A 23,970-nucleotide genomic window follows, 5' to 3' on the forward strand; every position below is an offset into this window, starting at 1 on the left:
TAAATTTAAAGCAGAGAAGTGTGAAATGATTCATTTTGGTACAAAGAACGCGGAGAGACAATATAAAATAAAGGGTACAATTCTAACGGGGGTGCAGGAGCAAAGGGATCTTAGGGTATATATGCATAAATCATTGAAGGCAGCAGGACAAGTTGAGAGAGCGGTTCATAAAGCATACAGCATTCTAGGTTTTATCTGTAGGGGTAAAGAGTACAAAAGCAAGGAAGTTATGGTAAACTTGTGTAAAACACTGGTTCAGCCTCAACTAGAGTATTGCGTCCAGTTCTGGGCACCATGCTTTAGGAAGGGTGTGAAGGCGTTACAGAGTGTACAGAAAAGCTTCACGAGAATGGTGTCAGGGTTGAGGAACTTCATTTACGAAGATAGATTGGAGAAGTTGGGACTGTTTTTCTTGGAGAGAAGGTTGAGAGGAGATTTGATAGAGGTATTCAAAATCATGAGGAGTCTGGACAGGGTAGATAGGGAGAAACTGTTCCCATTGATGGAAAGATTGAGAACCGGAGGGCACAGATTTAAGGTAATTGGCAAAAGAAGCAATGGCGACATGAGGAAAAACATTTTCACGCCGTGAGTGGTTAGGATCTGGAATGCACTGCCTTACAGTGTGGCGGAGTTAAGTTCAATCGAGGCATTTGAGAGGGAATTGGATTATGATCTGAAAAGGAAGAATGTGCAGGGCTACGGGTAGAAGGTGGGGAATCGCACTGGGGAAACTGCTCCTTCAGGGAGCCAGCACAGACACGACAGATAGAATGGCCTCCTTCTGTGTTGTAACCATTTTATCTAAAAATTACTATTTTATCTAAAAAGGGAGATTAAAAATGGCTATTAAAAATTAAAAATGAATGCAGTGAGGATCATCTTCAAACCTTCACTGGATATAGGCAAGGTGCCACAGGATTGGAGGTCTGCGAACGTTATACCATTGCTTAAAAAGGGTGCAAGGGATAGGCCAAGTAATTAAAGGCCTGTCAATCTGACCTCGGTGGTGGGTAAATTATTAGCATCAATTCTGAGGGACAGGATAAACTGTCACTTAGAAAGGCAAGGACTGATCAGGGATAGTCAGCATGGATTTGTTAAGGAAGGTCATGTCTCACCAACTTGATTGGGTTTTTTGAGGAAGTAACAAGGAAGATTCAGGAGGGTAGTGCAGTGGATGTGGTCTACGTGGATTTTAGTAAGGCTTTTGACAAGGCCCCACATGGCAGAATGCTCAGAAAAATGAAAGCCCATGGGATACAGGGGAATGTGGCAGGATGGATCCAAAATTGGCTCAGTGACAGGAAACAAAGGGTAGTAGTCGACGGATGTTTTTGCAAATGGAAAGCAGTTTCCAGTGGCATTCCACAGGGGTCAGTGCTGGGACCCTTGCTGTTTGTAGTATATAGTAATGATTTGGACTTAAATGTGGGAGGCATGATTGGGAAATTTGCTGATGACACAAAAATTGGCCATGTAGTTGATAGTGAAGAGGATAGCTGTAGACTCCAGAATGATATCAATGGTTTGGTTGAGTGGTTGGAAAAGTGGCAAATGGAATTCAATCCAGAGAAGTGTGAAGTAATGCATTTGGGGAGGGCAAACAAAGCGAGGGAATACACAATAAACAGGAGGATATTGAGAGGGGTAGAAGAAGTGAGAGACCTTGGAGTGAATGTCCACAAGTCCCTGCAGATGGTAGGACTGATAGATAGAGTGGTGAAGAAGGCATGTGGAATGCTTTCCTTTATTGGCCAAACTATAGAATATAAAAGCAGGGATGTAATGCTGGAACTGTATAAAACACTGGTTAGGCCACAGCAGGAGTATTGCGTACAGTTCTGGTCACTACATTACTGGAAGGACATAATTGCTCTGGAGAGAGTGCAGAGGAGATTTACAAGAATGTTGCCAGGGCTTGAAAGTAGCAGCTATGAGGAAAGATTGGATCGGCTAGGGTTGTTTTCCTTGGAACACAGGAGGCTGAAGGGTGACTGAATTGAGGTGTACAAAATTATGAAGGGCCTAGATAGACAGGAAGGACCTGTTTCCCCTGGCGGAGAGGTCAGTTATCAGAGGACACAGATTTAAGGTGATTGGTAGAAGGATTAGAGGGGACATGAGGGGAAACTTTTCACCCAGAGGGTGGTGGGTGTCTGGAATTTATTGCCAGGAATGGTGGTGGAGGCAGAAACTCTCAACTCATTTAAAAGGAACATCGACACGCACCTGAAGTGCTGTAACCTGCAAGGCTGCTGGAAGGTGGGTCGGCCAGCGCAGACACGATGGGCTGAATGGCCCCTTCTGTGTCATAACTTTTCTATGGTTAGCAGGGAGTCTGACAGAAAATTGAAGTAAATAGGATAGCTGCAATAGTGATAGGATAGAGTTGAAGGCGGCAATAGTGGAGATATGGAATGGCACAGATAATGGCTGGAAATTTTACCAGCCCTGCAGAGATGGGCTGGAAGCAGGAGAGTTGGAAAAATTGCAGTGGAAAGCACAGGGGAGGGAAGCCTGATGTCTTTGTGTTGCTTGTGGATGTATTACAAGATGTGCCAGGCTGGCAGGAAGAGTTCACTCTTTGACACAGCGGGAAGGTAATTAAGCCTGTTTAGCAGGCTCTTAACTCTAATGTTATGAGGTGTTTCACATTTTACGAGGGGCGCACGGAAAAAACTAGACTTGAGCCTCGCCAGCTAGAACTAAGCAGAAGCTCAGTGGCAGGTCAATTGTGGCTGCAGTTGGCAGCCATTGCTAGTGGCAGTGTTGCTTGGTAGGGTGGGATATACTGGGTGCACAGCAGCAGTAGCAGATTGGGCCTGAGACACATTTGGCTGCCACAACGGAGGAAGTCTGGTTGCGTGTCCTCACTGGCTTGGCACTTGTTTGTGCAGAGTAAGTGATGTGGTATAGCCCTGAAAAGTGAGTTCAACTACTTGCTATGGGCCTCATTCAACTAGGTTTCAAGGTCTCCAGTGAGGAGGAGCATGACAGAGGGAGAGAACTGCAGTCACTGGGAGTGGGCCTTCAACACCCAGAGGGGTACCAGGAGCATGAGCCTGGAAGGAGACATGGACAAGGAGGACCATAGAGGCACAGAACCAGCCTCTCGAGCGCAGAAGAGACTACCCGCCAGGGAGGGTCTACATTCAGAGGGTCAGCTATCTGCAAATGTCGGAGCAGCAGTGTCACCAAAGACTGTGCCTCTCCAGGGAGGCAGTCACCGAGCTGTGCACCGTGATGGAGAACGAGCTGAACCCTATGGGGATCCAATGCCTGTGGCGCTGAAAGTCACCATGGCACTGAATTTCTATGTCTCAGGATTTTTCCAGGGATCTTCTGGAGATATCTGTGGGATCTCCCAGTCTGTGACTCATTGCTGCTTTAAGACAGTGACCAACGCCATCCTCAAGAGGCGACCAGCCACCCAAAACACACACATTCGCACCGATCTGGACAGTCAGACTGAGAGGGCTATAGGGTTCAGGGCCATAGCTGGATTCCCCCAGGTGCAGGGTGTCATCAACAGCATGCATCTGGCCATCAAGGCTCACAGAACAGGCAGCAACCTTCATCAACAGGATGGGCCTCCACTCACTCAATGTGTAACTGATCTGCGACCACTGCCAACCAATCCTTCAGGTCTGTGCAAGATTCCCGAGGAGCTGCCACGACGCCTATATGTTAAAGCAATCCCAGGTGCCCAACCTTTTCAGTCCACCCGTGTGCCTTCAAGGATGGATATTGGCTGACAAGGACTACCCACTGAAGAGATGGCTATTTACGCCTGTACGGAACACAAGCACAGATGCAGGGGAGAGAGACAACAGCTGCCATGGCACAACCCAAGCGACCATTGAGCAGGCTATAGGGCTTCTGAAGTTACGGTTCAGATGTCTGGATAGATCTGGTGGAGCCCTTCAGTATGTCCCAGCAAGGGTCTCCCGTAGTGTGGTGGTGTGCTGAGCACTGCACAACCCAAACAAGGAGGACATCTTAGAGTGCAGTGTCTCCTCTGATAATAAGGATATGGAGGGGAATGCTGACCAGGTGCTACATGAAGCCCCCGAGGGACTGCAGGCAAGGCGCCACGAGATATGCACAATGAAGGCTCCCGCTGCGCTAATACAGGTATGTTTCAGATGAGTCTCACTAACATATCCATCCAATCTAATAAACCTACAACCTTCTGAAGCCCTGTTGCTGTTTTCTTGATTGCCCTTAAAATGTCCCTGCACCCATAAATACATTAAGCAACGGCATGGGGAATGCATTAACCTCATTCAGTGTGGTCCTTCCCATTACACCCTTTGTGGGAGCCAGTGACTGTTAAAGGCCCAGTAGTGTGTAAAAAAGTAAAGAATTCTTTTTGTGTTGCATTTGCACCATTCCAGCTTTCATTTAAAGCACATGCAGAGCAAGGTGATATCCATGAACAAAATATAATCCTGTGAAACCCAAGTGCAGCTAGGTGGACTTCTTAAAGCACTTGCAGGTGCTCTGACATTATGCTCCCCCTGCGCTGTCAGCTGAGATGGAAGAAAGCTGCTGACCTTTGGGGTCCGTGGCTTTCAATGACCTTGGCAGGCATCCTCGGGTTGCCTGAAGCCTGGCGGACCCCAGCATATTGAAGTCCCCCTGAACAAGTGCAGGAGCCACAGCCTCGTGAGGTGTTGGTGTCACCGTCAAAGTGGACGAGGACTCGCTTCCCATCCCAGGAGCACCGAGAGGAGTCACCAGGTGCTGTCGCCGCCCGCTCCTCCAGCCTTTCAGGGCACACTTGAGGAGTTTGAGGACATGGGAGTGACTCTAGGTTTCTCGTCCACGTCTCGCCCAGCCATTGCTCCACAGAGCTCATGGACGTGGCGATGGTGTGCAGGTTCACGTGCATCTTCGGCATCCACTGGGTGGTTTGCTGATGTGGTTCTCCAAGAGGGTCGCCACTCTCTCAATGGAGGGTGCTATGCTACCAGAGACATGGCTGCACTCATGACTTGGATGAACTCCTCCATTGCTCACACATGGGTGTACATAGCTTGTGGAAACTGCGGCAGATGTTCACGCGCCTTGCGTTGCAGGTCCAGCATCTACCACCTTGTTGATGACTCCGGAGGTATGTCATCCGCCTGACGCTCAGCATCGCCATGCCCTCTCACAGTGCTCCGAGCGCGAGTGGCCATGATTATCACTGCCTCCATCAGCTGCACGGGCACTTCTGTGCTGTGCTCACCATATTGTGATCCCTTAGCTAATCGCGTGTGACCACCCACTGATGTGAGTATCTGCGCTGGTGGAAAGTGCAGGAGAATGAAATGACGGTGGTCTCTCTGAGATCCCCTCCTCCTCAGAGGTGGACGGCTGTCCCCCGGTCACGGTATCTGGCTGCATTGTTGTTAACCTGAGAGTGAAAGAGAGAAGATTGATTTGAGGGTAATGCACATTCCATCACAGCCTCCTGACGACTCAGAGTCTGCAGCTGCATGTGACCAGTGGTGGACATGAGTGCCATGCATCGTGCTCACTTGAGAGTCTCTTGTATCCACCCATTAGGTCACTCACGCTCTTGGGGCTCCACTCCTGTCTCACCATCAACTACTATCCGAACTGCCTCCAAGACTCCCAGCTCCAGCGCTGCTTCATCCATGGTCGGCAGAATGGCAAGATAAGGGACACCGCCACCTGTCTTGGCTCTCTCCCTTGCGTTCTGAGTTCGCTTCTCTTTCAAGTAGATAAATTTTCATCGTTAGTCGCCCGTCAAAGACGCACTAAGCCTGTGCTTGTGGCAGCCTGACTGTCCATTAGGGCACCTCAAGGATGCCTCCAGCATGCAGCCACTCAGTGGTGGTAGTGCAAGAGTCAACTCTGACTGATCACAGAGAGACTGACATGCTTCTGACAGCCAATGCTGCTGCCTGGGCATTGGTAGTGATTGGGTGGGAATGCTCTTACTACCAATTTCCCATCCACCTTTCATCACATATAAACATGCAAGCTAAACATTGTGTGATGCTCTCTCCTTGCCAGCACACATCAGGTCATTGATCCTTTTATGGCATTGCAGCCATGCATAAGGGATGACCTCATCTGCAATCTCCATCAAGGTTTGCTTTGTTTGCCTGGTCAGTCTTCCTTCTGCTATTGCCAGATGCGTTTCGGTTGTAAGGGCTTCCTTTCTAGTCGCTCCAGGGCTGCTGCCTTTGCAACTACTACTGGGTGCCATTTAAATATGGCACCAGCATTGACTAAGCAAGAACCTTCACTCCCACGCACACCAAATCAGTGGACGACTCCCCCACCTGCCAGACATTAATACTCTGGCTTCGAGAACATTCGGAACGCAAGCAAGCCTCTAACCGACGCAGCAATGGCATCAGATTGCGGTCCCGACATCGGGACTTCAGGGCTTCTGAGAAAATCCCGGCCAATAAGTAAGTACTTGCCTTGGTTTTCAGAGAGGTGGTGGATATTGGGATTGTTGAACCACTAAAGGTATGTGTAGAACAGTCAGCAGAGGATAATTTTTTCAACAAAAAAAAAAGCCCTGATGGGTTAAATCCAAATATTTTTTTTTATTCATTCATGGGATGTGGGCGTCGCTGGCCAGGCCAGCATTTATTGTCCATCCCTAACTGCCCTTGAGAAGGTGGTGGTGAGCTGCCTTCTTGAAGTGCTACAGTCCATGTGGGGTAGGTACACCCACAGTGCTGTTAGGAAGGGAGTTCCAGGATTTTGACCCAGCAGCAGTGAAGGAACGGCGATATAGTTCCAGGTCAGGATGGTGTGTGACGGAGGGGAACTTGCAGGTGGTGGTGTTCCCATGCATTTGCTGCCCTTGTCCTTCCAGTTCGTAGAGGTTGCAGGTTTGGAAGGTGCTGTCTGAGGAGCCTTGGTGCATTGCTGCAGTGCATCTTGTAGATGGTACACACTGCTGCCACTGTGCGTTGGTGGTGGAGGGAGTGAATGTTTGTAGATGGGTGCCAATCAAGCGGGCTGCTTTGTCCTTGATGGTATCGAGCTTCTTGAGTGCTGCCATCCAGGCAAATGGAGAGTATTCCATCACACTCCTGACTTGTGCCTTGTAGATGGTGGATAGGCTTTGGGGAGTCAGGAGGTGAGTTACTCGCTGCAGGATTCCTAGCCTCTGCCCTGCTCTTGTAGCCACGGTATTTATATGGCTACTCCAGTTCAGTTTCTGGTCAATGGTAGCTCCTAGGATGTTGATAGTGGGGGATTCAGCAATGGTAATGCCATTGAATGTCAAGGGGAGATAGTTAGATTCACTCTTGTTGGAGATGGTCACTGCCTGGCACTTGTGTGGCACGAATGTTACTTGCCACCTATCAGCCCAAGCCTGGATATTGTCCAAGTCTTGCTGCATTTCTACACGGACTGCTTCAGTATCCGAGGAGTCACGAATGGTGCTGAACATTGTGCAATCATCAGCGAACATCCCCACTTCTGACCTTATGATTGAAGGAAGGTCATTGATGAAGCAGCTGAAGATGGTTGGGCCTAGGACACTACCCCTGAAGAACTCCTGCAGTGATGTCCTGGAGCTCAGATGATTGACCTCCAACAACCACAACCATCTTCCATTGCGCTAGATATGACTTCAACCAGCGGAGGGTTTTCCCCCCCGATTCCCATTGACCTCAGTTTTGCTAGGGCTCCTTGATGCCACACTTGGTCAAATGTTGCCTTGATGTCAAGGGCAGTCACTCGCACCTCACCTCTTGAGTTCAGCTCTTTTGTCCATGTTTGAACCAAGGCTATAATGAGGTCAGGAGCTGAGTGGCCCTGGCAGAACCCAAACTGAGCATCACTGAGCAGGTTATTGCTAAGCAAGTGCCGCTTGATGGCACTGTTGATGACACCTTCCATCACTTTACTGATGATTGAAAGTAGGCGGATGGGGCGGTAATTGGCCAGGTTGGACTTGTCCTGCTTTTTGTGTACACATTGCTGGGTAGATGCCAGTGTTGAAGCTGTACCGGAACAGCTTGGCTAGGGGCGCGGCAAGTTCTGGAGTATAGGTCTTCAGTACTATTGCCGGAATATTGTCAGGGCCCATAGCCTTTGCAGTATCCAGTGCCTTCAGTCATTTCTTGATATCACGAGGAGTGAATCGAATTGGCTGAAGTCTGGCATCTGTGATGCTGGGGACTTCAGGAGGAGGCCAAGATTGATCATCAACTCGGCACTTCTGGCTGAAGATTGTTGAAAATACTTCAGCCTTATCTTTTGCACTGATGTGCTGGGCTCCCCCATCATTGAGGATGAGGATATTTGTGGAGCCACCTCCTCCAGTTAGTTGTTTAATTGTCCACCACCATTCATGACTGGATGTGGCAGGACTGCAGAGCTTAGATCTGATCCTTGGTTATGGGATCGCTTAGCTCAGTCTATCGCATGCTGCTTATGCAGTTTGGCACGCAGATAGTCCTGTGTTGTAGCTTCACCAGATTGACACCTCATTTTGAGGTATGCCTGGTGCTGCTCCTGGCGTGCTCTCCTGCACTCTTCATTGAACCAGTGTTGGTCTCCTGGCTTGATGGTAATGGTAGAGTGGGGGATATGCTGGGCCATGAGGTTACAGATTGTGAATGAGTACAATTCTGCTGCTGCTGATGGCCCAGAGTGCCTCATGGATGCCCAGTTTTGCATTGCTAGATCTGTTTGAAATCTATCCCATTTAGCACGGTGATAGTGCCTGCCACACAACACGAAGGAGGATATCCTCAATATGCAGGCAGGACTTAGTCTCCACAACGACTGTGCGGTGGTGACTCCTACCAATACTGTCATGGACAGATGCATCTGCAGCAGGCAGACAAGCAAGGATGAGGTCAAGTATGTTTTCCACTCTTGTTGGCTCCCTCACCACCTGCCGCACATCCAGTCTAGCAGATTTGTCCTTTCGGACTCGGTAGTGGTGCTACCGAGCCACTCTTGGTGATGGACATTGAAGTCCCCCACCCAGAGTATATTCTGTGCCCTTGCCAACCTCAGTGCTTCCTCCAAGTGCTGTTCAACATGGAGGAGTACTGACTCATCAGCTGAGGGAGGGCGGTAGCTGGTAATCAGCAGGAGGTTTCCTTGTCCATGTTTGACCTGATGCCATGAGACTTCATGGGGTCCAGAGTCGATGTCGAGGACTCCAAGGGCAACTCCCTCCCTACTGTATACCACTGTGCCGCCACCTCTGCTGGGTCTGTCCTGCCGGTGGGATAGGACATACCCAGGGATGGTGATGGCAGAGTCTGGGACATTGTCTGTCAGGTATGATTCCGTGAGTATGACTATGTCAGGCTGTTGCTTGACTAGTCTGTGGGACAGCTCTCCCAACTTTGGCACAAGCCCCCAGATGTTAGCAAGGGGGACTTTGCAGTGTCGACAGGGCTGGATTTGCCATTGTTGTTTCCAGTGCCTAGGTCGATGCCGGGTGGTCCGTCTGGTTTCATTCCTTTTTATTGACTTCGTAGCGGTTAGATACAACTGAGTGGCTTGCTAGGCCATTTCAGAGGGCATGCAAGAGTCAACGACATTGCTGTGGGTCTGGAGTCACATGTAGGCCAGACCAGGTAAGGACAGCAGGTTTCCTTCCCTAAAGGACATTTGTGAACCAGATGGGTTTTTACAACAATCGACAATGGTTTCATGGCCATCATTAGACTAGCTTTGTTTTGAATTCCAGATTTATTAATTGAATTCAAATTCCACCTTCTGCTGTGGTGGGATTTGAACCCATGTCCCCAGAGCAATACCCTGCGTCTCTGGGTTACTAGTCCAGTGACAATACCACTACGCCACCGCATCCCCTTCTTTAAAAATTGTTATTTAAATCCAAATAAATCTAAGGAGGAAACAGTTGATATTCGAACAACAATTCTCCAAAATTGTGCTAAATGTCTAGAACTTCACAAATGCAACTCCCTCTTTTAAAATAAAAAGAGACCCAGTTAAGCCAGGAAATTAAAGGCAAGTTAGTCTGACTTTTGCTTCAACAAAGGACTTGTATCTGTGACCCAGGATGACATTATTAAACGCTTGAAGAATCATAACAACACAAGAGCAGAAGTAGCCCATTTAAGCCTGTTCCGCCATTCAATTAGATCATGGATGATCTGTACTTCAGCTCCATTTATCCAACTTTGCTCCATAACCCTAGATAACTTTACCTTAAAAAACCCATCTTCTCGGTCTTGAAAGTTTTAATTGACCCAGAATCCAGTCTTTTTTGGGGATTGGGGGATGGTGGGGGGTGGGGAAGAATTCCACATTCCCACTACCCTTTGGTTGAAAACGTGTTTCCCAATTTCAATCCTGAATGCCCTACTTCTATATTTTAAAATTATGCCCCCTTGTTCTGGATTCTCTCAGCAGAGGCAAGAGTATCTCTGTATCTACCCTAAACAATCCCTTAATCATTTTAAATACCTTCATTAGATTACCCCTCTTCTAAACTCAAAGGGATGAAAACTGAGTTTATGCAGCAAGTCCTCAATTTAACCCTTTAAGCCCTGGCATCATTCTGATGAATCTGTGTGCACTAGAAAGAGATTTTGGAGTCCCAGATACTCAAATCTTTTAAAAGGTAACAGACAAGTACAAAAAAACCCTCAAAACGACAAAAGAAATGTTGGTCTTAACTTCAAGGGAGCTGGATTATAAAGGAGAGAATGCTATGCTTCAGTTATGTAGAACCTTGGTCAGACTCCATTTGGAGTACTGCATTTAGTTTTGAGCATCGCACCTCAGGAAAGATATATTGGCCTTGGGGAAGGGGTGGGGGTACATTGCAGACTCACCTGGATGAAACCAGAGCTCAGAGGCTTAAATTAAGAGGACAGGTTTCATAAACTTAGCTACATACCTATGGATCCCCCCCCTCAAGGCCAATATATCTTTCCAGAGGTTGTTACACTGCAATGTACACAATACTGGTAAATGCACTGTACTTCCTTCACTGTTGGAAGATGTGTGAACAAGGACAACAGGAAACAGTCAAGCAAGTCATTAAAAATTAGCAAGTCGCATTGATGTTCAAAGGCAGATAGGCAAAAATGAAGAGAATACAAAAGCCCTCCATTTAGCCATATATGCTTTAAAATAAGGTTAAAACTAAAAGTTAAGAAATTAAAAAAAAACTTACTAAATTTACCTGAGAGTCCGTGACAAAGCTTTCCTAGTTGGTGTGACAATGGTGCAAGGATAGTCTCATCTGCTTTGAATGATTTCTCACAGAACATCATCACCAAGGGAAATATAATTTGAGTACGGTCATCTGATAAGATAGTCACAGAATAATGTATTACTGACAAAGCAAAAGTAAAGCAGAAAGTGGGTAATCCTATACAAAAACTGCACCAACCTCAAAAGAGTTTATTGATAATACAGATATCAAATGGGAAATTAATACTTTAAACCTTCAAATGGAGCTGTTTTGCGAGAAAGTGTTAAGATATACTTTAAAAAAACTATTTTATGATGCTGTCAAAGTATCACCAGACAGCTTACTTAGACAGTACAGAATGCCATCCCTTTTTTGATTACTCCTCTTTAAAATGCTTTGGGTTTTTATTCCACATTAAAGATGCTATAATAAAATATTGGAAGACATCAAAGCACTTTGGCGCATATTGATAGAACATAGATTTCTGCAAAAGACCCCATTTGTCACTTTTGCAATTAGGAATATATGCCATGAAGTGTTGATACAGAAAAAGGTACAAAGTAGTCCATTTTAATTGTGTGTTTATGTGGCCAGAATTCATGCCAATTCAAACATCAAACTTATTAGGGAATCTTCATGCAAATATCTCCTGACTCTCAGGTCAATATTAGGTCTAAATGGGGTAAATTAAGTTCATTTATCTTCAGACAGGTACCATCTCAAATGCAGCACTATCTAGTACACATTTTAGTTTATGTTGGTGTTTTTAAGTGACCAAGTAATGGATTTGGGCATTTTACATTCTTTGAATGTGCTTATCCTTCATAAATCTTAGAATAGCTATTCTTTCCACTCTATCTCAGGAGTTCTACACTCTCAGAGATCATGTGAAATTTGTATGATCTTCCCTACTCCAAACTGCTTAAAAGTCTATTGACTTGTCATTCACAAATGGAGTAGCATCCAGAATGGCTACTAAATTAACTATTGTTGTAGTTGTCAGGCTTGTCAAAAGTGCTGCAAATAAAGCTAGAATGTTCAACATATTTTTACTGTAAAGTGATTCAGTCACCATAAATTCATCACAGCATTTTGGTGTTGTATGCCTTTGAACTGAAACATTTTCTGAATGTCAAGCCTGTACCCACCACTGAAGGTACAAGACCTTCCCTTCCTCTGAAGGTTAACTTCTTCCCATCTGTTGCTCTCAAGAGCTGAACCATCTGCAGAACAGCCTAAGAGGAAGCATCATTTAACTGTCATTCTGGGGCAAAGAACCCGACTTGTGAGGAAGAGCTAGAGGTCAAAAGATGTCTAGCTCCAATAGATCCAACATTTGGATCTTAAAGAGTGCAGTCAATATTGTTTTACTTGTCTGAAGAATCTTCAGGACCCAAAAATACAAAGAGAAACCTAATGGATCACTCTCTTCCTGACAAATACAAAGTTGAAGACTATTTTCAGGCTTTTTTTAATTCATTCATGGGATGTGGACGTCGCTGGCTAGGCCAGCATTTATTGCCCATCCCTAATTGCCCTCGAGAAGGTGGTGGTGAGCTGCCTTCTTGAACTGCTGCATGGCATGTGAGGTAGGGACACCCACAGTGCTGTTAGGAAGGGAGTTCCAGGATTTTGACCCAGTGACAGCGAAGGAACGGCGATATAGTTCCAAGTCAGGATGGTGTGTGCCTTGGAGGGGAACTTGCAGGTGGTGGTGTTCCCATGCATCTGCTGCCCTTGCCCTTCTAGTTGGTTGGGGTCGTGGGTTTGGAAGGTACTGTCTGAGGAGCCTTGGTGCATTGCTGCAGTGCATCTTGTAGATGGTACACACTGCTGCCACTTTGCGTCGGTGGTGGAGGGAGTGAATGTTTGTGGATGGGGTGCCAAACAAGCAGGCTGATTTGTCCTGGATGGTGTCGAGCTTCTTGAGTGTTGTTGGAACTGCACCCATCCAGGCAAGTGGAGAGTATTCCATCACATTCCTGACTTGTGCCTTGTAGATGGTAGACAGACTTTGGGGAGTCAGGAGGTGAGTTACTCAGCACAGGATACCTAGCCTTAGGTCTGCTCTTGTAGCCACGGTATTTATATGGCTACTCCAGTTCAGTTTCTGGTCAATGGTAACACCTCGGATGTTGATAATAAGGGATTCAGTGATCCTAATGCCATTGAATGTCAAGGGGAGATGATTGGATTCTCTCTTGTTGCGGATGGTCATTGCTTGGCACTTGTGTGGCTCGAATGTTACTTGCCACTTATCAGCCCAAGCCTGGATATTGCCCAGGTCTTGCTGCATTTCTAGTCAGACTGCTTCAGTATCTGAGGAGTCACGAATGGTGCTGAATATTGTGCAATCAACAGCGAACATCCCCACTTCTGACCTCATGATTGAAGGAAGGTCATTGATGAAGCAGCTGAAGATGGTTGGGCCTAGGACACTACCATGAGGAACTCCTGCAGTGATGTCCTGGAGCTCAGATGATTGACCTCCAACAACCACAACCATCTTCCTTTGCGCTAGGTATGACTCCAATCAGTGGAGAGTTTTCCCCCTGATTCCTATTGACTTCAGTTTTTCTAGGGCTCCTTGATGCCATACTCAATTAAATGCTGCCTGATGTCAAGGGCAGTCACTCTCACCTCACCTCCTGAGTTCAGATCTTTTGTCCATGTTTGAACCAAGGCTGTAATGAGGTCAGGAGCTGAGTGGCCCTGGCAGAACCCAAACTGAGGTTATTGCTAAGCAAGTGCCGCTTGATGGCACTGTGGATGACACCTTCCATCAAGTCGACTGATGGGGCGGTAATTGGTCGGGTTGGACTTGTCCTGCAATTTGTGGACAGGCCATACCTGGACAATTTTCCACATTGCTGGGTAGATGCCAGTGTTGTAGCTGTACTGGAACATCCTGGCCAGGGGCGCAGCAAGTTCTGGAGTATAGGTCTTCAGTACTATTGCCAGAATATTGTCAGGGCCCATAGTCTTTGCAGTAGCTAGTGCCTTCAGTCGTTTCTTGATATCACGAGGAGTGAATCGAATTGGCTGAAGTCTGGCATTTGTGATGCTGGGGACTTCAGGAGTAGGCCAAGATGGATCATTAACTTGGCACTTCTGGCTGAAGATTGTTGCAAATGCTTCAGCCTTATCTTTTGCACTGATGTGCTGGGCTCCCCCATCATTGAAGATGGGGATATTTGTGGAGCCACCTCCTCCAGTTAGTTGTTTAATTGCCCACCACCATTCACGACTGAATGTGGCAGGACTGCAGAGCTTAGATCTGATCCGTTGGTTATGGGATCGCTTAGCTCTGTCTATCGCATGCTGCTTACACAATCTGGTGTTGTAGCTTCACCAGGTTGACACCTCATTTTGAGGTATGCCTGGTGCTGCTCCTGGCATGCCCTTCTGCACTCTTCATTGAACCAGTGTTGGTCTCCTGGCTTGATGGTAATGGTAGAGTGGGGGATATGCCGGGCCATGAGGTTACAGATTGTGGTTGAGTACAATTCTGCTGCTACTGATGGCCCACAGCGCCTCATGGATGCCCAGTTTTGCATTGCTCGACCTGTTCGAAGTCTATCCCATTTAGCACGGTGGTAGTGCCACACAACACGATGGAGAGTATCCTCAACATGAAAGCGGAACGTCGTCTCCACAACGACTGTGCGGTGGTAATTCCTACCAATACTGTCATGGACAGGTGCATCTGCGGCAGGCAGATTGGTGAGGACGAGGTCAAATTTGTTTTCCCTCTTGTTGTTTCCCTCACCACCTGCCGCATACCCAGTCTAGCAGCTATGTCCTTTAGGACTCGGCCAGCTCGGTCAGTGGTGGTGCTACTGAGCCACTCTTGATGATGGACATTGAAGTTCCCCTACCAGAGTACATTCTGCACCCTTGCCACCCTCAGTGCTTCCTCCAAGTGGTGATCAACATGAAGGAGTACTGACTCATCAGCTGAGGGAGGGCGGTAGATGGTAACCAGCAGGAGGTTTCCTTGCCCATGTTTGACCTGATGCCATGAGACTTCATGGAGTCTGGAGTCGAGGTCGAGGACTCCCAGGGCAACTCCCTCCCGACTGTATACCACTGTGCTGCCACCTCTGCTGGGTCTGTCCTGCCAGTGGGACAGGACATATCAGGGGATGGTGATGGCAGTGTGTGGGACATTATCTGTAAGGTATGATTCCGTGAGTATGACTATGTCAGGCTGTTGCTTAACTGGTCTATGGGACAGCTCTCCCAACTTTGGCACAAGCCCCCAGATGTTAGTAAGGAGGACTTTGCAGGGTCGACAGGGCTGGGCTTGCCGTTGGCGATTCCGATGCCTCGGTCAATGCCGGGTGGTCTGTCCTGTTGCATTCTTTTTTATTGACTTCGTAGCGGTTTGATACAACTGAGTGGCTTGCTGGGCCATTTCAGAGGGCATGTAGGAGTCAACCACATTTTTGTGGGTCTGGACTCACACGTAGGCCAGACCAGGTAAGGACAGCACATTTCCTTCCCTAAAAGACATTATAGCCTGCAACATGGTCAGCAAAGATGACACTCAATGATGCTGGTGGTTAAAATCACAGAAATTTTGTTGTTCTTCTAAAGATGAATTAACTAGCTGAAAATTGAATTCGAAGAAAAACTAGGGCAACATTTTCATTTTAGACTGGAGTTGAATACCTTCGCCCTATGAGAGGGGAGATTCATCATAAAAGCACAGAGCAATAAAGAGATTGTCAAACTGACCACGGTTAATGCTTGTGCTGACTCTTGACCCAATACACATTCCAATCGAGGGGATGATATGAAAGATGAAAGACGTGCTGAGAGTTTCAGGTTCAAAGAAAGCAGATATTGGAGCTCTCAAAGAAGAAACTCCAACATATATGATCGTTGATATCAAGTCAAAAGTGGTTGTCATTTTAATAGCTCTCTCTAAAGTACTTGGAATTTTGATGTATTAGTCTTATATTTACTCTAGAATATCTGATGCGGAGGATTGTGTATACTTTGGAATAAACTAACAAACTATGCCAGTTAAATTTATTACCGATCTACTCTTGCCCTTTTCAGATTCTTTAAAAAAAAGATTCTGTTGGTTGTAAACTGAAAAAAATGTCTAGACTACAACCTTTAAGTTTACTAGACTCATATGATCTGCTCTCTGACTTCATGGAGTAGTGAAATGACCACTTGCAAACTCTGACAAGATCGCTTGATTGAACAAAAACAATGATCTTTTTGCATTCAGGATGATTTTTTTTAAGCAATATGAGCATTTTTTTTCTTCCTACTACTTGCTACTTTTTGGTTCTGAATCACTTGGACTGAAGCAAGCATAGTCTCCATTTGGAAAAGTACATGAGATCCTGTATGCTAAATTTTCTGGGTTGAAAGTATTTTTTCAAGATACCAAATTAATTAATTCCTGGTTGGTCAAGACTATATTAAATTTGAATCGCCAAATTAACTGAAGAATTCTGAGGGCAATTATATTAAACAAGCACACAAATGGACTATCTCCCATGTCCAATCACTTGCTTTATAGTCAACACAGGCCCCCCCATCCCCCCCACCCCCAAAGTGTTTTGCCCCTATTTACATTGGTTGGCATGTGAACCTGTTCACAATCCCTCTCTACATATTTCTTTGACTCTGTCACAATCCATTAGGATGTTGAGTCCATTCTTTAGGTGCCAAAGACGTCAGGAACCAAATGAATGAATATTTGTTTATGCTATCAATAAAACTTGGGCTTCGCAATATAAAAGACAAAGTACGTTAGTTCATTACAAAGCGGAGCATTTTTAATAATGCAATTTCAGTCTGACAAGGGTACTGAGTTCTGCAATTTGTTTTGGCATTTTGTTTACTTCTGCAGAGTTACCTTGGGAAGGTGTATTTTCAATAGTTTTTTTTGTTTTATATGTAGTGATAATTTTAGTAAACATAAAACTATGTAACTGGAGCAGTACCTAATATTGGTGAACCTCATGACATCCATTTAATAATTTCCTCAATCTTATGATCAAGATAATAAAGCAATTCCATAAAATTGCATCCAATGGCACTCTCATAAGGCTGTACTAAAGAAATCATGGTATAATTTGAAATTTCATTTAAAATCTGTTAATACATCAATATTAGGTCAGAATATTCCTTTTATTACCAAAGGCCAACATTTAGAATTTACTATGCACTTGATTTCACTAACTCACTGAACATATAAGTTGTTATCTCTGTGTTAACTTACCACTGTCAAACATCACAAGCAGATTAACAATGGTGTCAAATGCAGCAATGCGTACACTGCTCCCTTCATCCCTAGCCAATTCCACTAATTCAGGAAGAATTGCACTTTTTGTCTGCTCAACCCTGTGTAATGAAAATAAAAACAATTATTGTGAGAAGATCAAAGAATTCCTACCTGTCCTGCATATTCTATGAATAGTCTTCTGTCAATTCCCACCAATATAACCTGAATGTATCGTAGCAATTATCTGGCAGTTAGTAAGTTTAATAAGGGACATCATAGTTGAATAAAACCTAAAGCATGAGCCCTACTTACGGAAAAGGTTTATACAATATCAAGCATGAATGACAGCTGATTCTTACTCATACTCTTCAAAACCAAACTTAAACCAGAAGTCAAAATTAACCCAGTCATCCCTAACATTACATGTGAATGGCATCGGGTAGATTAATTTAATTGCAGCAAGACTATATTGCGTTATAGCTTAATATTTAATTATGAACGTCATCACTACATTGTACGGATTTAGAAAAATATCATTTGCACTATAAACGATTGAATTTAGTAGGCAAGTATTTTAAAAATATAAAACTGAAAATACTACACAAATGTAATTTATGAATTTTACCTAAGTATTAATGAAACTATTAATTTTTAAAAAGTCGTGTACTACATAATCTTGTAAAAATTCTTACGTTATGGAATTTGAAGAAAAAAGGCTGTGTAAATTAAATACAATAGTATTTACAGCAAATTTCACCTTGATCTGTTTTACTTTGTGGAGTCAGAGCTTAACAGTGTTACTTTATAGCAGTAATGCTACGTTCATGTGTATCTCATGATATTTTAATTCTTGAAATCTGGCACAGAGCTGTCTAGTCTGAACAACTGTTTGCTTAGTTATGTTTCTTGTTGCACAGAAAATTGCAGTATTTATGGTTTTTATCTGGTGTCTAGCATTATCACTTCACTCAAACAAAGGTTAATGAACATACATTTGAAATGTAAGCGACTATATTTACCCAATTCCTTGTGCTATGAATTCCAGCTGACGACACATACAGGAGCGAACTTCATATTCTACATCCTGGCAAAGTGATTTCACTAGAGGCAGAATATCTCGTTTTATTCTGCAGAGACAATACAGCTGTTTATGCACTTTTTTGCCTATTTCCTAATAAATTTAGAACAAACACACATAGCTGCAATGTGCTACTATCTTAGAACACATTAAGGAATTAAGAAAACATTGCAAAAAGTGATTAAAACTGTAGCAACTCGTCAATATTATCACAATCTCAAGATACCTTATTGCCTTGCAACATATTCCAATGTGGTATCCTGAATAACATAGAAGCATGGAAAATTCGAAAGAGAGAGAGACAGACAGACAGAGAGGGAGGAATGAAATCGAGAGAGAATTCGAAAGAGACTGATTGCTTGTAATTGCTGCTTTATAATTCAGCGATATCAGGGTTTATCTCAGTCTTTAGTCAATGGAATGGAACCATTTCTATCATAAAATGCTTTACTTCATATTCTAGCTACAACCAAGGAAATGGATCACACCAAGGCTACCAGCATAAACATGATTTGAGAACTGAAAGGTTAGGACAGTCACATAATCGTACTTGCCACCATTTTACGACAATAAATTGTATCTATAGAGTGCCTTTAACATAGAATATTGACCAAAGCACGCTGAAGGAGGAGTAGAAAATAAAAGGGATAAATGAATGGGCGTCGAGCCATGGCAGGTGGGTTAATTAAGAGTAATGAAAAGTTTGGCTGAAAAGATGGATTGAGAGGCGGAGAGGTTTACGGAGGGTATTCCACGAATTAAGACCAAGATGGCTAAAAGCTGTGCTTTTAGTTAGGTAAAAGGAGGGGGGATGTACCAGGATCAAAGTTCAAGGATCAAAGGCTGGGGATGGAATATAAGGGTAGAGGAGATTGTAAAGATAGGGCTGTAAGGGTCTGTAAGGGCGGGGGGGGGGGGGGGGGGAAAGAGAGGGGATGGACTCAATAGCAAGGCCACAATTCACCTGGACACAATGAATTTGATCTTTCTGATGTGCAGGAGGAGGAATTTTTGACTCATCCACAAGTTGATCTTGGACAGGCAGTCTGACAACACAGGGGTCTTAAGAAAGAATGGTGGTGAAAGAGAGCTGGGTGTCATCAGCACACATATTTTACACAGCAACATTTTTTGGTCTCAACCTTGCAACCATGTAGTAGTGAAGAATCACCACCTCTGCATGTTGTGTAGCCAGCCAGATCGCTACTTTAAAAAAATCCCATCTTTACACTTTCTTGTAACTTAACGTTATAAATATACAAGCAAAGGTCTCCATTTGCTTCAGTTTTATTTTCAGAAATTATTTTAAATCAAACTTTATTTTAAAATGTATAGTCTACAGTTTGACATGCTGCATAAAATAACCAGGAACAATTCTTCACAAAAATAGAAACATAAAGCCTATAAACAGAATACCAAATAAGACTTACGTGCATTCTTAAAATCCACCAAAAATTATAGAAAAAAGACATGATTAAAAACCCTGTCAAATATAGTATAATGAATAACTACAATATACAATATAGAACTAACTAAAACAAAAGTGGCATACAGCCATATAGCCAAGAGGAAAGAAAGAATTTGACTCAATCAAAAAAAGATTAATTGAATCCTCAAAGGTTCAGTGCAATTATGTATAGTCAAAAAGTACTGAGTGTGCCTCTCTAGCAGTTATCTCATTGAAGTGCTTCAGATAAAGTTTCAGCCATTTAACTGTCATCTGAATCCCAAAATGAAATGTTTACACTTGGAAATAACATTTCATATAAGAGTGTAGATGGTGTGTAGATTATGGGAGTAGTTTAATCCAGATTTGGATCCACATTTTTAATAGCTGTAATAATAATGCTGGACACGGACAGCCTGTGCACTGCCATTGTGTGAGGAAACCCACATTTAAAAATCAATGCAAGACTCCACATTAGAAGTAATTTTCCTGTACATATCAGTGGTTCCACAAAAGGAGTCAATGGTATGTTAACCAGGTCCTCAAAAAGTGAGCAGATGAGATAGTTATCTATGAAAGGGATTCAAGATTACAGGGATTAAAGAATAGATACAGCACTAAATTTAGATCTGTTCATATAAATCACTTGTGGATTGCAATGAGTCAGTGTATAATAATGTAGATTGGAATGATCAATTCACTGCTTGAAACTGTTGCTTAATCACTTTCAGGCTCGGGAAGGAAATTTTAATTTTCTCTTATTAATATGTTTTGGGAAATTAACTAAACTGACTTGCAGTCCAATTGTACATGGCTTGTTGAAAGGAACAGAATCAAAACCCAATTTTTTTTGCTCCTTAGCTGATATTATGCAACCACTGCAAATTTATAGAATGAAAATAAAAGAAGTCAAATTATAGTGTAAACAATTAACATAGAGATTCAAAATTGCTAAGTAATAAACATCAGGCCAGTGCACCCATGCAATATAATACTGACACAAATTGCATTGGAATACCAACCATCTTTTCTGTTTCTGCTAACATGCTGAAATATTTAGTAATTCTTGCACACTAGAGTACTCATATAAGTATGATAGCATACTATAGTATTTTATGTTGAATACACATCAGATCTTTGTGCTTAGAAAAACACCAACAAAAATATTTCTTTCACTTACATATGAGATTCAAATTTCCTGGAAACTTTTCCCAGAATCTTGCAGCTTGCTAAACGTGACTGGATTGTCTGTGATAATTGAGCCTTTGAAACCAATGGGGACAAAATCTAAACAAAAGCAAAAAAAGTTACTATGGAAACTATTAGTTCCCAACTAAGTTACTGCAGCTTGATTTAATAGAGTGTCCAATATAATATATTTTACACCTCATAATACTCTACAGTCTACAGTCATGGCTTTTGAAATTTTACGACTACAGAAAACTTTGTGCGATTATAGGTCCTCTGTAGAATCAACCTTCCATGGAATTCCTCCCCACACTTCTAGGGCTGGATTTTAAGAGCGATCTCAAAAAATGGTGACCCGCACGCGCCAAAGAGCCGCCATGATCTCAAGCGCAGCGGCTCATTTAAATAGCCAGGGCAGCCCGCAACCGCCTCCCCCTCCCCGCCCAAACAAATTCTCGTGGAGGTATCATGCTATTCGACCCCAACAATGGTGTCAGCTGCCTGTGTGCAGGCACTGGCACCATTTTGAAAGGGCAGCCAGCCCTGCTGCTTATTTTAAATTTTTAAACACACAAGCCCCAAAATTAAATAAATAAATTTCTTACGCCCCTTTCCCACCCCCCCAATAATAATTACATTAACTATTTGCCCTTCCCCCCCCCCAAAGCACTTACCTTTTACATCTGACCTTACCCCCCCCAAACTGCACAAAGTTTGAAGTTCAACCCTTCCCACAATCCCCTACACCCATTATGTGCATTTGAGTACCCCCTCCCCCCTGCCACACTGACAATCTCACCTCCTCCTCCTCCCCCCCCCCCCCCCACCCACCAGGGTCATGACACCTTTCCCCAGACGTGGAATTGAAGGCGCGGGAGTGGCGGCTGCTGTGCCAAAGATCGTGGCGGGCTGTCAAGATTGGAGGTAAGTCTATGTGAATTTATTTTATTCATTTGAATATTTTAATTGAGGTCCCGTTGCCTCATCCGGACCCATCTTCAGGCCTCCCCTGCCACAGATCACAACGTTGAGGGCTTGGTAAAATCCAGCCCCTAAGTTTAAGAGAAATTGCATTAAGGAGTTGCTTCACCATTATAACGAGCACACAACACACAAATCAAGATGGAGATGATTTTTACTCCTGCTTTTTAGCAAGCCTAAAATCCCTCTACAAAAAAAAAAACATATTTCTTAATATGATTCCACATATATCAAGAAGCTCAAGTAAGATGTGTTAATTATTAAAGGTAAAAGATATCATTGAAAGGTTAAATGATTTGTCATCAGCAACCTGTATTTATACAGGGCCTTTAATGTAATAGAAGGTCCAAAGGTGCTTCACAGGGGCATTATAAAGCAAAACATAACACTGAGCCACATAAGAAAATATTAGGGCAGATGACCAAAAGCTAGATCAAAGAGGTAGGTTTTAAGGAGTGAGCAGAGAGGTTGAGGCAGGTTGAGACAGCTTAGCGCCTAGGCAGCTGAAGGCACAGCCACCAATGGTGGAGTGATTAAAATTGGGGATGCTCCATTAGAGGAGAATTAGAGGGACGCAGATATCTTGGAAGGTTGTGAGGCTGAAAGAGACAAGAGAGATAGGAAGGGGCGAAGCCATGGAGGGGTTTGAAAACAACCATGAGAATTTTAAAATCGAGGCATTGCTTAACTGAGAGCCAGTATAGATCAGGAAATGCAGGGATGATGGGTGAATGGGATTTAGTGTGAATTAGGATACAGGCAGCAGAGATTTGGATGACTTCAAGTTTACAGCATAGGACAATCAGTTCCCTAAAAAACAAATGTGAAAAATATCAAAATTGGCACAATAAATGTTTTTGCTGCGGTATGTCCAAGAATTTAAATTGTACCAAAATATTTACTACGTCTTGTCAAATGGAATACTTCATTAACCTTTTCATCCAAGAATACTTTAGGAAAAGATTGATTAGTCTGCTGGACTAATTAAAATGTGAACCATCTTACCTCATTTCGTCGTTTAGTAGTGCAGAACTTGAGTATTGCTGAAAATAGAGACATGTTGTCGAAGCTTTTCGTCTTGCAATCATCAGGACAATCCACAAGAATAACCAATGTAAGGGAAAACAGCAACTTATATTGCATGAGAAGAGAGTGCTGATTGGTTGGAAAGTGAACTCTGATTGGTAGAGTTGCTGCCATGGAGAATGCACCAGTTTACAGTGACTGACAGTTAACTGCCAAGATTCATTTGAAATTAAACCCAGGCAGCTTGACTCTGATTGGTCAAGGCATTACCCTGAGGAATGAACCAACAAATGGCTATCACTTATTTTGTTCAGCTGAAACAGGCGCAATATTTGCACATATTCTGTCTGCAAAGAACAGGGCCCTGTATATTAATATACGTAGCTTCCAGTACGCACAAATGTGCCACACTGCGAGCCCTACTGACAATCGTAAATCAGTTTTCAGCGTAATTCTTAGCACGCTGTGGATTATTGAGCAAATGTTGTCCAATTGCAGAATCACATCTGATGTTGGACATCAAGCTGGGGGACCAAATCTGGTTCAAAGAAGAATGCAGGAGGGCATGCCAGGAGCAGCACCAAGCATACCTCAAAATGAGCTATCAACCTGGTGAAGCTACAAATACAGGACGACTTGCATGCCAAACTGTGTAAGCAGCATGCGATAAACTGAGCTAAGCAATCCCAGAACCAACGGATCAAATCTAAGCTCTGCAGTCCTGCCACATCCAGCCATGAATAGTGGTGGATAATTAAACAACTAACTGGAGGAGGTGGCTCCACAAATATCCCCATCCTCAATGATGGGGGAGCCCAGCA

At 44.0% G+C, this 23,970-nt stretch overlaps 1 protein-coding gene across 6 annotated transcripts in view; it reads right to left on the reverse strand.

The window, feature by feature from the left end:
* ppp4r4 (protein phosphatase 4, regulatory subunit 4) overlaps positions 1-23,970 on the reverse strand; it is a 178,481-nt gene that overhangs the window by 60,175 nt on the left and 94,336 nt on the right. For 4 of the 6 annotated variants that reach the window (XM_068038739.1, XM_068038737.1, XM_068038736.1 and 1 more), the window contains 4 exons: positions 21,135-21,241; positions 18,449-18,556; positions 17,427-17,548; positions 11,159-11,290 (listed from right to left, as the gene is read on the reverse strand). In XM_068038739.1, the coding sequence (XP_067894840.1) occupies positions 11,159-11,290; positions 17,427-17,548; positions 18,449-18,556; positions 21,135-21,241 (469 nt within the window). Of the gene's footprint in view, positions 1-11,158; positions 11,291-17,426; positions 17,549-18,448; positions 18,557-21,134; positions 21,242-23,970 lie in introns of those variants that run through there. The other 2 variants (XM_068038738.1, XM_068038741.1) reach the window with 2 other exon arrangements.

Source organism: Heterodontus francisci, chromosome 9 (genome assembly GCF_036365525.1).
Source record: "Heterodontus francisci isolate sHetFra1 chromosome 9, sHetFra1.hap1, whole genome shotgun sequence".
Lineage (NCBI taxonomy): Eukaryota > Metazoa > Chordata > Chondrichthyes > Heterodontiformes > Heterodontidae > Heterodontus > Heterodontus francisci.